Genomic DNA, 15,992 nt, shown 5'->3' on the forward strand with positions numbered 1-15,992 from the left:
GCTCCAAGTCAACGTTTCTGAAATACTGCTGGAAAAGCAATTCCCTAGGTTGCGGTAAAGAATTAAATGGAATAGTAGATTGTCTTTACTTATGTTCTATTGGTGGAATAAACCCCATCTTCCTAAAGTACAAACTGAAATGAACGATCATTTCTGGAACTCCCTTTTCACCTGAGGCTTCTGGTTGGTCTCCTTCCTAGACCTCGAGATCTTCCCGACCAGAATTCATGGTTGCCTTCTCTCCATTTTGACTTAAGGGCAGAGCCAGGCACTTAAAGGATTCAGAAATTTTTCATGAGTTACTGACTGAAGTATGGGACAGATCCTTATCCAATAATCCCAAGGCAAACGCGTGTTTAAAATGAACCTCGCCTCTTATGTCAAACGTCAGCTCTGTTCCACTCATCTGTCTGTGCCTCATTCCTTACATCCATTAAGAGGGAGAAGACAGCGCTCTCTTAGAAGTGGTTGCTAAAACGCACATCTGCTGGAGCCAGAGGCAAGCGGTCCAACAGGTGGCAGCCGACCAGAAGGCTCGCGGGCGGGGTCCAGGCTCCGCGCCAGGCCAAGTGCACACACCTGGGGGCGTGGTCTAGAGGGCGTGGCCAGCCGAGCTCCGGGGGCGTGGCCAGCGAGCGGGCGCGGGCGGACGGGCAGGCGGGGAGAAGCCAGGGGCCGGGCGGGCCTGTGTGTTGGCGGCGCCGGAGCTCGCGGGAGCGGCTTGGAAGCCCGGCCGCCGGGAGGAGGCCGCGGCCACGGTGAGCACGGGCGGGCGCGCGAGCGAGCGGGAGGGCGGCTCGGAGGCCAGGCCGCGGCACTTGGCGTGGGAGCGGGTGCCGGGAGGCCCGAGCGACGGGGACAAAGGGCCGCGGTGCTCGCCGCCTCCGATCCCCGGGTCCGGGCGCCGGTGCTCGACGCCCCTCCCTCCGAGGAACGCCGGGGTCACCTGTCTCCCGGGGGGATGGCGAACGGACGCTTGGGGAAGCCGGAGATGTCTGTGGGTCCCCGCGGTCGGTGGCTGCGGGGGCGCAGCAGCTGCGGGCAAGTTGCCCACAGACACGACTGGTCGGCGGGGGGAGCGAACGAGAAAATTGGATTACTAACGGTCTCCTGCGGAATGTTTTGTGCCCGCGGTCAGGAGCGCCAGGACTTTCTGTTTCAAAACTGAGTTTTACAAAGCCCCGAGTGGAGCGCCGTCTCATCATTTTCTGACCAGCAGGGTCCACCTCTTAACCCTCCTTCCCTATACCAGAATTGTAGTTTATTGTTTGGAGGGGATTTATTTTTATTATATTTTTTAAAAATGTATGTGCCTATCTGTGTGTGTATGCACATTTCCGTCCTGGTGCTGCTCGGGGCCAGAAGAGGGCGTTGTATCTCCCAGAGCTGTGCTTACAGGCAGTTGTGAGTGCTGCCAGATATGAGTGCTGGGAACCAAACTCAGACCCTTTACAAGAACAGCGAGTGGTCTTAAAACACCAATCTCTCTAGCCACTTATTTTTATCTTTACTTTTAATTTATTTGATTTGGAAGTAAAACTGGCCTGCAATTCATTATCCTCCTGCCATGTTTGCCAAATACGGGGGCTACAGGCATGTCTGACCAGATCCAGCTAATATTTATTTTCATTGATTTTATTGTGGATTTGTGTTTTAGCCTTAAATTGTATCTTGTAAGTTTTTATTTTATGACTATTAGTGTGTGCATGTGTTGCACACCTGTGCACCTGTGCCATGGTATGTCAAAGGACAACTTTGGAGGGCGGCAGCTCTCTCCATTAGGAGTTTGAGGAATAGAATTGACCAGCCAAATGCTTTTACCCACCTAACCGACTTGCCAGCCCCAAATTATAACCCCTGTGAAATTTTGTGTTGGTTCCCTCCCCCTTTATTTTCTGTTTGTAGTATAATCCCTTAATAATGGAGGACTCTATGATACCAACAGAAAGAATATTTTCACATTTACCCACAATTCTTAATGCAATTAATAATTTATTGGCATTTGTTATTGGTACATTTATTTGAATGGTTGTGGCTTCCACTCCCCTCTCTCTCTCTCTCTCTCTCTCTCTCTGAAGTATTTACTGATAAAATGAGATAATCATTAGGATAATTTTCATTTGCAGTTTTGTTTTGAATACTATCATTTTAAAAATTGGAGCAGAAGTTATAGTTTGTGGTGGAAACCGTGCCTCACATACGGTGAGGCCCTAAGTTCTACCTCCAGCAGCACCTATATACACATACACAGAGACTTTAAAATGCATTAAAATATTACAGTATTGATATTTTTGAAGATGTATTTTTGTTATTTTCAATTATGTGTATGTGTGTGCAGGTGCCCCAGGAGGTCAGAGGCTTCAGCTCCTCTCCCCCTGGAGCTGAAGTTCAGGTGATTGTGAGCTGCCCCAGATGGGCCCTGGGAACTACGTACTCTTGACTGCTGAGCCATCCCTCTAGCCCTGAGTTCAGTTCCCAGCACCCACATCTGGCAGGCCACACAGCCTCTTAAGTCCAGCTCCGGGATACAACGCTGTCTTCTGGCCTCCAGCAGCACCAGAACCGAAGTGTGCATGCACACACAGACATGCACATAATGTTTTAATAGTTCTTATATGAGTGTAAATACTGGGATTGGATTTGACTAAAGTCTGAAGTTGAGATTTGAGTAGTAGTGGTGCAGTTGGCACTGCTTGCAGATTGCTGGGCGCTAGCCATGTTCACTGTAATTTTTTATCATGCCTGTCGTAGTAGTATTCTAGGTTTCTTTAAGGATGGCCACCCAAGCCTGAAGTTTTGAATATTTAAGTAATCTTTGAGAATGATCTTCAAATGATTCCTCAACGTTTTTGACACAAGCAATTAATTCTAGGCTTATGTTGGGATTTTTTTTCTTCTTGTTTGATTTTGTGACCTACCACTTGCCTTTGAGTTAAAGTTTTTGTGTGTTTGGTTTTGTTTTTAGCTTCCTGGCAGTTACTGAGGGGCTTCTTTGAAGAACCATGAAGTCACACTATGTTGTGCTAACCCTAGCCTCCCTGGTGTTCCTGACGAGCCTCCCTGTGTCACAGAGCTGTAACAAAGCTCTCTGTGCTAGTGATGTGAGCAAGTGCCTCATTCAGGTAAGATAAAAGGTGCTTTTGTTGATATTGAAACATACTGTGGACAGGTAGACACTGTCGAATAAGTCAAAGCCAGAGTATATGGTCTGAACTTTGGGCCAGGGCCAGAAGTGCTGAACTTTAGATTTTTATCTCTATGGCTCTCTTCCATCCAACCGAGGTTGGGTTTAATAAGTTCGATCTAGAATGTGCTATTCTGCTGTGTAAGCTGCTGTACGTGTTGAGCACGCTAGTCTCTATAATCTAGCGTGCATGGTGGTGTCTTAATAACTATATTTAGAAAACTTTTAGCCTATCAATTAATAGACAAATTATTACATGTACCGTATTATTTTTTGGTTGCTGTGTAACAGATGATATCAAAACCTAGCAACCTCAGGCAAAAGTGCATCACCTCCTGAAGCTTCTGAGGTCTCGGGTCTGGGAAGCAGTGCGGCTGGGAGGTTCTGGGTCAGGCTTGCTCACAAGGTTGCAGGCTGGGTTTATCGAATCTCCTTCCAGGTATTTGAAAATTATCCTTTCCATTCGAAGCCCGTTGATCAGTGTAGTTACCTCCCGTTGTCCTGAGGCACAAGTGACAGTAAGCCACTTTTGGTGAGGTTCGTGTAGCTAGGAAACAGCTGTGGGATTTGGTCTGTTTTTGTCTCCAGCGCCCATGACTTTTTCACTCAGCGTAATGGCTACCATTCTCCATGCCGCTGTGATAGTTAGTGATGGATTACATGGCTTCTCCTCCCATCCCATCACCAGTCTTTCCTTTGGGGTGCCTGTCTTTTGTAGCCTCCACTGGAGGTGCTGGCTGTGGCCTCGGAAATGTAATAGCTATGCACACAGGTTGAATGTTCCTTATGTGAAATGGTTACACTCAAAAATGTTTCATATGCCGGGCGATGGTGGCGCACGCCTTTAATCCCAGCACTCGGGAGGCAGAGGCAGGCGGATCACTGTGAGTTCGAGACCAGCCTGGTCTACAAAGCTAGTTCCAGGACAGGCTCCAACGCCACAGAGAAACCCTGTCTCAAAAAAAAACAAAAAACAAAAACAAAAACAAAAAATGTTTCATATTTGAATTTTTTTTAGATTTTGAAGTGTGTGTGTGTGTGTGTGTGTGTGTGTGTGTGTGTGTGTGTGGTGTGTGTTCAGGTACCTTGGTAATGGGACACAATCTAAAGACAAAATATGTTTATATTTCATGTATCGAGGGTGATCTTGAGCAGTATTTTTAGCGTTTCTGTCAGATGTGGAATTTTCCACTTGTGATGTCATGTTAGTGGTCAGTACATTTTAGAGTCTTGAGCCTTTCAGGTTGCACATTAAGGATGAGAGCCACACAGTCTGTATTAGCTTTCCCTGTAGAGCGTGAGTCAGCTGACTTTGGCTGTAATTCTCACTTGAAAACACCATCTTAAGTTTTTATAGAGCAAATGTCGTTTGTGCCTATTCCTGATATTTTCTTCCTTTTAGTTAGTAATTGGAACTTTAGGTATATTAATCTCATACTCTGATAGAATCTTTACTTTACCTTTTAAATCAAAATATTTAACTAGAGAAAATTGTTATTAGCTGACTTTTTTATGTCTTCCTTCATATATGTATGTGTATATATATATGTGTGTGTGTGTGTTGTAGGTGAACATGTGTGTGGTGTATGTAAGTGTATGTGTATTATAAGTACACATGTGAGTATATATGTGTTGTAGGTGCACATGTATGTGGTGTGTGTATGTGTATTGGAGGTGCACATGTATGTGGTGTGTGTATGTGTATTGGAGGTGCACATGTATGTGGTGTGTGTATGTGTATTGGAGGTGCACATGTATGTGGTATGTGTATGTGTGTTGTAGGTGCACATGTATGCATTTGTCCTTGTTTGTGTGGAGGTGTAGCATGAATTCTAATTGGTCTTAATAAATAAAACCCAGAGTCAGATATTGGGGTGAAAGCTGAAGGATCAGGGAAGCAGTGCCGTCAGCCACTAGAGAGACTCTTAACCTCTACCGACGCTCAGGCGGAAGGGGTGATCCTGTCCTCAGAATACATCCTTAGACTGTGTCTTCAGACTGCACTGAGCTCCTGTCTCCTTCTGCCTTATATTCCTCTCTCCACCCAGTCATGTCACTCCTGTCTCCACCTCCCTAGTGCTGGGATTAAAGGCCTGTGATTCCCAAGTGCTGGGATCACCTTTTGTGAGCTCTGTTTCTCTTTTAGACAGATTCAATCTTGTGTAGCCCAATGTGACCTTGAACTAACAGGGATCCCTCTGCTTCTGTCTCTTGATTCTGGGATTAAAGGTGTGTGCCACCACTCCTGGCCTCTAGTGGCCTTTCTCTACACTCTTTTTCAGGCAAGTTTTATTTGTTAAAGCACTAACAAAATACCACTCCACGGAGGCTAGAGGAGGATGTCAGGCATCCTGTCACTCTCTGCCTTGTTCCATTGAGACAGGGTCTTTTACTGAACCTGGAGCTAGGCTAGTGGCTACCAAGCTGCAGGGAGCTGTCTCACAGCCCAGGTTATTCTGAGGATTTTTTGAAGTATATACAGAGAGAGGAACAATGAACCATTCATCCACAGTTAGAATGGTTGCTGTCATTATTTTGTATTATTTTCACCTTAGCTCTGTTGCAATTTCAGGCCAGTCCCCATTTTGTTTTATCCATAATTCTATCTGCATGTTTAATAGATAAGAACTTGTATGTGTGCATGTTTGTATGTGTATATGCACGTGTGTGTCAGCCTTGAGTGTTGATACTCAGGAGCTCCCACCCTGTTTTTAAGGCAGTGTAACTCCCTGAGACTTGAGGCTTGCTGCCAGGGTAGGCTATCCAGCCAGTAATGTCTCTGTACCCCGGTGCTGGGATTGCAAACCACCATGCCCTGCTTTTACATGTTTGCTACAAGTGGAACCCAGAGCCTCATGACTGCTGAGCCATCCCTCAGCCCTCAAGAACTTTTTTACATAGCTATTCCATCAGTATCATGATGTAAAAAGATTACCTGGCAGACCCTGAGGAGCCGCTTGTGGAAGCCGAAGACTAAGAAGGGATCTTAGTCTGTGGTGGGCTAGCCTTACAAGTTGTTGAAATATGAGCAGCGGGGCTGCGTCCCCAGCATTCGGCCGCCTGTATGGTTAGCTTTATACCTGAAATAATTACACGGAAACTGTATTCTTTTAATCACTGTCTGGCCCCAATAGTTTCAGCCTCTTATTGGCTAGCTCTTACATATTAATCTAACCCATTTCTATTAATCTTTGTAGCACGCACGCTGGCTTACCAGGAATGATCTTAACCTGCGTCTGTCTGGCGTGGGAGAACCATGGCGACTCCCTGACTCAACTTCTTTCTCCCAGCATCCTATTCTGTTTTCTCCGCCTACCTAATGGTTGGCCTATGAAATGGGCCTAGGCAGTTTCTTTATTAATAAGAAATCATTCCCACATCAACAAGTCACTGTGGAAGGGTTAGCCTAGATAAACAGCATTTCTCTACCTCAAACCTTACCAAAAGTATTAAAAGAGTTAACAGGAATCTTCAGTCATGAGGTCTCGGCTTCAGTCATCTGCACATAAAGGCTGTGTGCAGTGGCCAAGGTGGCGATGAGTGTTTGTAATCTCAGTGCAAGAGGTGGGGACAGGAAGGTCCTGGGATTTGCTGGCAGCCACTCCGTCCTAATCTGTGAGTTCCAGGCCCAGGGAGAGAGACCCTGCTTCAGAAACAAAGGTAGAGGCCTTCTGGGGAATAGTCACCAAGGTTAACCCTAACTTCTGTGCAGTGTGTACCTGTGTGTGAACACACACACATACACTGTTCTTTATTTAAAATACTTTAAATTTTTTCTTTTATTAAAGATAGTTTTTTTACTTACATAATATATCCTGATTACAGTCCTCCCTCTGCTCCTCCCAGTTCCCCCACCTCCCCTCCCATCCAGACCCACCCTGTCTGTCTCACATTAGAAAACAAAAAGGCTTCTAAGGGACAACAACAAGATATGATATAATATAAACAAAAACTAATACATTGGAATAGAACCAAACAAACAGAAGAAAAAGAGCCCCAAAAGAGGCACAAGAAACAGAGACCTACTCGTTCACACTCAAGAATTCCATAAAACACTAAACTGAAGCAATAGCATATACTCAAGGGCCTGTAGGTAAAAAAGAAAGAATAAAAATATGTAAATAAAATAAAAAATATTATAAAAATGAAGGGAGAAAAGTAAAAAGCCCTGTGTCCTGTATAGTTTTATGTCAACTTGACACAAGCTAGAGTCATCTGAGAGGAGGGAGCCTCGTTGTGAAAATCCCTCCTTAAGACCTGGATGTAGGACACTTTCTTAATTAGTGATTGATGGGGTGCCCACCCCTGATCTGCTGGTTCTGGTTTCTATAAGAAAGCAGGCTGAGCAAGCACCCTTTCGTGGCCTCTGCTTCAGCTTCTTCCTCCACGTTCCTATCCTGTTGGAGTTCCTGTCCTGACTTCCTTCAAGGATGAACAGTGATGTGGGAGTGTAAACTAAATAAACCTTTTCCTCCTCAACTTCTTTTGGTCCTGGTGTTTGATCACAGCAATAGTGACCCTGACTAAGACACTCTGACATGACGTTGTGAGTCAAGGAACTGCCGTAGCTGCTGCTGAGTTCCTCCTCTACTGGCGTCTGTGCTGGACGGGAAGCCCACGGCTAATAGCGGTCTGTTTCCCCACTCAGACTCCCCCAAATTTTCTCTTCTTTCTTTTTTTAAATTTTTTTCTTTTACTGAAGGTAAGTTCTGATACAGTGTATCCAATTATAGTTTCCCCTGCCTCTGCTCTTCCCAGTTCCTCCCCATTTTCCATCCCTTTCTGTCCTTTATTAGAAAAGAACAGGTGTTGGGTGGTGGTGCCTTGCGCCTTTAATCCCAGAGGATCTCTGTGAATTCAAGGTCAGCCTGATCTACAGAGCGAGTTTCAGGATAGGCTCCAAAGCCACAGAAAAATCCTGTCTCAAAAAAACAAAAAAAAGAACAGGCTTCTATGAGATGACAACCAAACATGACAAAAGAAAGTAAAGAGAAAACTATCATATTGAAGTTGGACACAGCAACCCAATAGAGGAAAAGGGTCTCAAGAGCAGGCAGAAGGGCTGGTCTCAAAGTTGGGAGTCCCATAAAATTACTAAGCTAATGGATATCAGACACCTGTGCTTGCTGCGTCAGTCTCCGAGAGCTCCTTGAGCCGTGCTTAGTCGATTCAGAGGGCCTTGTTCTCTTGTTGTTCTCTATCCCCTCTGGCTCTTACCATCTTCCTCCTCTTCCCCAGGATTCCCTGATCTCTGAGGGATTTGATGGAAACCTCCAATTTAGTCTCTCTCCATATAATGTCTGGCTGTGGGTCTCTGCATCTGTTCCCATCTGCAGAGAGGAAATATCTCTGATGATTACTAGACAAGACTTTGATCTATGGGTAGAGCAGAATATCATTAGGAATCATTTTGTTGGTTTATTATTATTATTATTATTATATCAGTGGTCTTTCCCTAGGTCTGGTTCTTGGTAACCCAAGCAGTGTCAGGTATGAGCTCATGGAGGGGGCCTTAGATCAGATCAGACATTGTTGGCCACTCACACAAGTTCTTTTCCACCGGTCCCCTAGCCTATTTTGTAGGCAGGATAGATGGTAGGCCAAAGATTTTGTGGCTGGGTTGGTGTCCTGCAAAGTAGCCTTTCTGTACCAAAGAGACTAGAATATAGGGATGAGGGCTCTATGTTCAACTTGTCCATGTTCAATGAATTGTGTGGGCATTGTCCTTGGCAAAGTAGGGGGCCCTGATGTCAGTTTGTGGAGAGCAACCCTTTTTCTTAGCAACAGCCTGAGTTTTGAGGGGAGGGGGGATTTCCATGGGATCCCCTTGGCCAACAACTCAGCTGAATGTAACCTAATCCCACCAGTGGAAGGCTCACCTGTCTTCGAGAGATGACCAGTTGAGACTCCGTATCCCCCATTACTAGAAATCTTCCTTAGGATCATCTTCATAGATTCTAGGGCATTTCAGTTGCACTAGGGGAAACCAAATTTTCTTTTACAAGTTTTTATCAGTTGGAGATTGTTTCTGGGTTAGGGATGGGGGGTCATGTGACTTCCCCTCCTTCCAGCTCTAGGACCCTGTGTATGCTACCTCCGTCTCTCTGAGTTCATATGTAGAGAGATCTTGTTGATGTAGGGGCCTTATTTTCTTAGAGTCCCACATCCCCCCTGACTCTTGTGCTCGTCCACCTCCTCTTCCTCAGGGTTCCCTGAGCCCCAAGGAGACGATTGGATGAAGACCTCCTAGTTCAGACTGAGTGCTCCATGGTCTCTCACTCTCTGCATAGTGTCTGGCTGTGGGGCTCTGTTTGTTCCCGTCTGCTACGGTGGGGAAGCTTCTCTGTTGATGGCTGAGCAAGGCACTGGTCATATTTGTCTTTCTGTGTCTTAGGTTACCTCACTCAGAATGATTTTTTTCTAGTTACACCCACTTACCTGTGAATTTCATTTTTTTTACCAGCTGAGTAATAACTCTATTATATAAATGCACCACATTTTCTTTATCCATTCATCTATTGAAGGACATTTAGGTTGTTTCCAAATTCTGGCTAGTTCTGTGCAGTTCTAAAGAAAGAAAAGAGCTATTATGTGTTTGTGTCAAAAAAAAAAAATTCTTCTTTTTAAAATCAGAATGAAGACCAAAGAGATCACATAGGGGTTTAGGCTGCCAACCAAGACTGGTGGCCTGAGTTCAGTCCCTGGGACCCAAAAGACAGAAAGAGAGGGCCAACTTCCAAACGTTAGCCCTTACTCCACATAACCACACACACACACACACACACATGTGTGTAGATACATGTTTGCACACGGATAAATGCAAGAAAATATTTTTTAAAAAAGAATCTTCAAATGTTAAATTTGAAGTGGAAAATCCCTTGACTCAGTTCCGCTCCTTTCGGTCCCTGTAGAGCCACCTTTGGTTTGTGTAACTGTTTCTGTTTACTTCCTTCGGTGACTTTAGCTCTATGACTAAGTAACAAGCTTTTGTTACGATTTCTTTTTCCATTTAATTTTTTTTTCCCCGAGATAGGGTTCCTCTGTAGATAGGTCTCAAACTCACTGAGATCTGTCTGCCTCTGCCTCCTGAGAGCTGGGATTAAAGGCATGCACCACCACCACCTGGCCCATTTTAATTTTTAAACTAGAGTCTTTTATAACCAAGGCTGCCCTCTAACTTGCTATGGGATCATGTTACACTACCATTAATGGCTATATTTAATGTTACAGAAAGCAGAGAAATTAGTTTTCCTTGCCTTATGAACTGTGCAGTCAGTATTATACTTTATTGTATTATACTTGAGACAGGATCTCACTATATGCTTCTGGCTCACATGAACTACTCTCTGCCTTCTGAGTGCTGGGATGAAAGGCATATACCACCTGGCCAGCTGAGTGCTGGGATGAAAGGCATATACCACCTGGCCAGCTGTCTTCAGTATTTTGTGTTTTGTATAGCTTAGTGGTGGGCTGCCTCAAATCTGTGTGGAATGAAGTGTTTCCTAGACTTTGACTTGAATATTGTCACGGTTGATACCTGTATCCTGGGAGGTAGCCTAGTATAATAATTAAGAAAAAAATTTGCTTGTGACTCATACCTATTGCCCCAATTCTAGGGGGGCTGTGGCAAAAAGATTGTGAACTGGAGACTATTCTGGGCTACAGAGTGAGATCCTGTCTCAGAAAACAAAGAAATGAATAGGAACATGAGCTCTATATCTGGGAAGGTGAACTAGTGGATAAAAGTGCTAGGTGAGCAAGCCTGATGACCCAAGTTCAATTCCAGGAACCCCACATAGAGGTGGGTCCACATTTGTAACACCCAAACTCTCCATTTTCTCCCTCCCTTTAAACTCACAGAGATCCGCCTGCCTCTGCCTCCAGTGCTGGGATTAAAGGTGTGCGTCACCACGCCTGGCCATACCCAAACTCCTAATGCAGGACAGGAGGCACAGATAAAAGAATCACTTGGAAGCTGGCAGAGCAGCTAGCCTGGAATCTACATAATGGCAGAAACAAGAGAGACCTACCTGCTCAGCAAGGTAGAAGGTAAAAACCAATTCCCAAAAGCCGTCCTCTGACTTCATCTGTGCGCTGGATACACACATACCCGCTACTGCACGTGTGCACATGTACACAATAAATAAAAACATGAACTCTGGCTCCGGACTGTCCACATTTAGTCCTCTTCATCCATCTACTGGATTTATAATGTTGGGCAAATGAGTAAATCTTTCAGTGCCGTAGTTTCCTGTATATTAAATAGGGATTCCAGTACCTACCTGTGTGACTGGTGTCTGGGTGAAGTGTTTTGAGCAGTACCTGTACTTATGAGTTCTGTCAGTTACCACTAACTATGTTTCTGCTTGCTAGTTGTATCTGAATCCTCCATACTTAGTTTCCAAGTATATTCTAGAGCTGACAGTCAGTAAATGAGGTTTCCCTTTCATGATCATGTTGGCACAGATTGCATACTCACAGGGGCACGTTTCTCTTCTTGGGTGACTGTTTTTCAGTATCTTTTCTCAGTAGTCATTAACACCTTGTGCGGTAGATTATTGATCTGTGTTGCCTCCCCGGTGGAATGTTTGGTTTTTGGTGTTTCCAGGCTCAGCTGATGCTCTGTAGCTGAGGAGCAGCCCGGCACAGACTTCACATTAATGCATTCCTTAGCTGTTCACCAATTCACGGATCCCATGTTTTGTCCTTTAGAAAAAGCATTCCTTCATCTTGTTGTAATGTGCCTTTAGGTCCTCAGATAGGCTGTGCCAAAGTAACGTTCTGGGTCCTATATTCCTGAAAATAGACCTTTTCTGATTGCATGCCTGCATGATGGTTTTTCTGAATATAGAATTTTATGTTTTGAAGTCATTTCCTTGATATCTACTAGGATCCTGCATTGCTGGGAAGAAGTCTGGTGCCAGCATATTCCTTATTTCCTAGAAGTAACTGTTGGCTATTTTTGAAACTTTTAGTATAGTATCTGTCTTAGTGTTATGTTGCTATGAAGAGACTCCATAACCAAGGCCACTTATTTTTTTCCATTTATTTATTAAAGATTTCTGTCTTTTCCCCGCCACCGCCTCCCATTTCCCTCCCCCTCCCCCAATCAAGTTCCCCTCCCTTGTCAGCCCATAGAGCTATCAGGGTTCCCTGCCCTGTGGGAAGTCCAAGGACCACCCACCTCCATCCAGGTCTAGTAAGGTGAGCATCCAAACTGCCTAGGCTCCCACAAAGCCAGTACGTGCAGTAGGATCAAAAACCCATTGCCATTGTTCTTGAGTTCTCAGTAGTCCTCATTGTCCGCTATGTTCAGCGAGTCCTGTTTTATCCCAGGTTTTTTCAGACCCAGGCCAGCTGGCCGACCAAGGCCACTTATGAGAGAAAGCATTTAATTGGGGCCTTGCTTACAGTTCAGAGGGTGAGTCCCTGTCTGTCATGGTTGGGAGCATGGCAACAGGCAGACTGGAACAGTAGCTGAGAGCTGTCTCTGACCCACAAGCAGGAAGTAGAAAGCTTTTGAAACTTCAGAGCCCACCCCCAATGACACACCTCCTCCAAAAAGTCCACACCTCCTAACCTTTCCTAAATAGTTCACCAACTGGGAACCAAATATTTGAATGTATGAACCTATATTTCTTCAACCCACCAGTGTCAGTGCCTTGTATTTAACTATTTAAAATGTAAATAGTTGAGTCGGGATACTTGGATACCTTGTGAATCTTTTGAAGGGGTATCAATTTTGAGCATGTACATTACCTTGATTGCTGTAGCTCTGTAGTGTAGTCTAACCTGGTTCTTTGTAAGATTTTGTTGTCAATTCTGGATTGCTTACATTTCCATGTAAATTTTAAGATTATCTTGTTAATTTCTGTGATAAAACTTGCTAGGAAATGGTTTAACATAGTAGGGCTTCGTGTTTTAAAAATAGTTTTGATCTTTAGGGAAAAAAATGGGTACAGAGTTCCCTTATACTCTGTCCATCTTTATTTTGTTATTTTTCAATATCTCTTTATTCTTTTTCTTGTTGAAACAGATATGCTATTTTATCTAGGCTGGTCTTGAACTTGGAATCCTTCTGCCTATTGAATTTCTGGGATTATAGACTTGCACCACCACACTCAGCAGTTTCTGGCTATTATTATCTTTCATTGCTGTGCTACACTTTTTACTGAGAATGAACTAATATTGATACACTGTTATTAACTTTTTACTGAGAATGAACTAATATTGATACACTGTTATTAACTAAAACCCATTGTTTACATTTTGTTCATACTTTTCCTGTGGCTTTTAACAGATGCACAAATACTGTGCATTTATTCTTCTCATTTTATTTATTTATATTTTATGTGTGAGTACTCTGCATATATACCTGTACACCAGAAGAGGGCATCAGATCCTATTACAGATAGTTGTGAGCCACCATGTGATTGCTGGGAAATGAACCCAGGACCTCTGGAAGGGAAGCCAGTGCTCTTAACCCCTGAACCATCTTTCCAGACATCTCTCTTCTGTAGTGAAATTGTTTCACATTTCACTGAAGTTCAGTTTATGATTTTTTTTTCAAGGTAGGGTAGACCAGTGTAGCTTTGGAGCCTGTCTTGGAACTAGCTCTGCTAGCCTCGAACTCACAGAGATCCGCCTGCCTCTGCCTCCCAAGAACTGGGATTAAAGGAGTGCACCACCACCACCACCACCTAGCTACAATATTGATTTTTAACTCATGAAATTGAACAAATTATCTTTTATTTAGATTTTCTTGCATTTCTTTTAACTATATTTGTATTTTTAGTATACTTATCATGCATTTCTTTAAAAATATTTTTATGTGTTTAGGTGTTTTACCTGCATGTATGCCGTGACCACATGCATTTCTGGTGGCCACAGAGGTCCAAGGAGGAGTCAGATCCCCTGGGACTGGTGCTACAGATGGCCGTGAGCCACCACGTGGGTGCTGGGAACTGAATCCAGGTGTTCTAGAAGAGCAGCCAGTAATCACTGAACCATCCCTTTAGCCCCTGAGATATTCTTTAAGTAGCTGAGTGCCCTGCACGGTTAAGATGTGCCGCAGCTTTGCTTTTCTGTGAACACGCTGAGCTGCCATTACAGAAGCACTGTTCTGTGGTCTGCAGAGCACAAGACCCGTTGCTGCGTGGGTGATCATAGCTGTCCTCTTCAACTCACTGAGTAACGTGCGCAGAAATGATTGACATGAGTAAGTTAGAAGGGATCTGATACTTTCTTTTTTGCCTCAGTGAGCACCAGGCACACATGTGGCACATGGACATACATGCAGGCAAAACACCCATATTCATAAAATAATAAAAATTTGTAATAATTTTTTTAAAAAAAGAAAGACAAAGATATGGTCTAAGGATGTGGTTAAGTGGCACAAATGAGACATCTCTAGATGTGTCACCTAGCCACCAAGAGCTACCTATTGTGAAACGCCTGGGTTCAATCCTCAGCAGTCAGGGGAAAAAACAAAAACAAAACAACAACAACAAAAACAACCCAGGAAATGATACAGAGGTTTAAAACAAGCTGTTCCTTAAGAAACTTGGGTTTCTTCTGTTGGCTTGGTTTGAACAGCATCTGTACTGCTGAGATGATGGGCTGTGAGGATGTTAGGACATTTGCCTCTGTTTAGTCCTCTGCGCCTCCTGAGAAACATATACAAAATCGTTTCCCTGGAAGGTCGTGGTCATGTAAATATTTTTACCAGGATGGTTGCAAACAGTCAAGGCAGTGTGCGGTCATCCCAGCCATTCCTGCAAGTTGCTAGGCATAAGGGTGGTCTCTATATAAATGTTTATCTTGTGCTCTGACTGCGAAGAAGTCTTGCTTTAAACATGGAGCAAATGGTTGTCTTGGTGCACACCCTTGCTCGGGTGGGCTGCAGTCACCCTCTCTGAATAGAGGATGTTGTTTTGACTAGACCTTTACTGTTTTGTTGCTTTTCTTTTTTTTTGGTTATTCGAGAAAGGATTTCTCTGTGTAGCCCTGGCTGTCCTGGAACTCTCCCTGTAGACCAGGCTAGCCTCAAACTCACCTGCCTCTGCCTCCCGAGTGCTGGGATTAAAGGCGTGCGCCACCACCACCCGGCTATTTTGATACTTTTATAAAAAGAAGTTTTAGGTCTGGTAAGATATTTGAGGGGGTAAAAACACCTGCCATCAAGCCTGATGACCTGAGTTTAATACCTGGGACACACACACACACTTTCTAGACAAATAAATAACACAATTAAAAATAAACTGTAAATAACATTTAAAATTCAGATCAATAAAAGTAAATAAATTAAAGTTTGGATCACTCACATGTCTACCATGGTCTCTTGCTCCCCATCACTGTGACAGAATACCTCCAATAATCAGTTTCCATTGTGTGATGGTTACTCTTCATCATCAGCTTGCTGGGTTTAGAATCACCTATTAGGAGACACACTTCTGGGCATGTCTTTGAGCACATTTCCAGAGAGGAAAACAGAAGAGGGGAGATACCCCACCCACCCTGGGTATTAGCAACGCATTCATCCAGAAGACAGAGTAGGAGGAAAAGGAGAAAGCCAGCATCCATGCCCTTTCCTCTGCTCAGAGGTGTTCTAGTTGCATGTCACTGCTGCCCCAGAGCTGCCATCATGCCAGCTGTACCATGGTGGCCTGTGAACCAAAATAAGCCCTGCTCTTTAATCTTCTTAGTTACTGTGTTGCTGTGAAGAGACACCATGACCGCCGGGTGATGGTGGCGCACGCCTTTAATCCCAGCACTCGGGAGGCAGAGGCAGGCGGATCTCTGTGAGTTC

The 15,992-nt window shown here is 44.2% G+C and overlaps 1 protein-coding gene across 1 annotated transcript in view; it reads left to right on the top strand.

The window, feature by feature from the left end:
- The first annotated feature begins 648 nt into the window (after positions 1-648).
- The window catches only part of Twsg1 (twisted gastrulation BMP signaling modulator 1), a 29,696-nt gene continuing 14,352 nt past the window's right edge, over positions 649-15,992 (top strand). Inside the window, exons 1-2 of the mRNA XM_005361325.2 lie at positions 649-758; positions 2,966-3,122. Of these exons, the coding sequence (XP_005361382.1) occupies positions 3,003-3,122 (120 nt within the window). The 5' untranslated portion in view covers positions 649-758; positions 2,966-3,002. The remainder of the gene's footprint in view (positions 759-2,965; positions 3,123-15,992) is intronic.

The sequence above is a fragment of the Microtus ochrogaster genome, linkage group LG4, assembly GCF_000317375.1.
Source record: "Microtus ochrogaster isolate Prairie Vole_2 linkage group LG4, MicOch1.0, whole genome shotgun sequence".
Classification (NCBI taxonomy): domain Eukaryota; kingdom Metazoa; phylum Chordata; class Mammalia; order Rodentia; family Cricetidae; genus Microtus; species Microtus ochrogaster.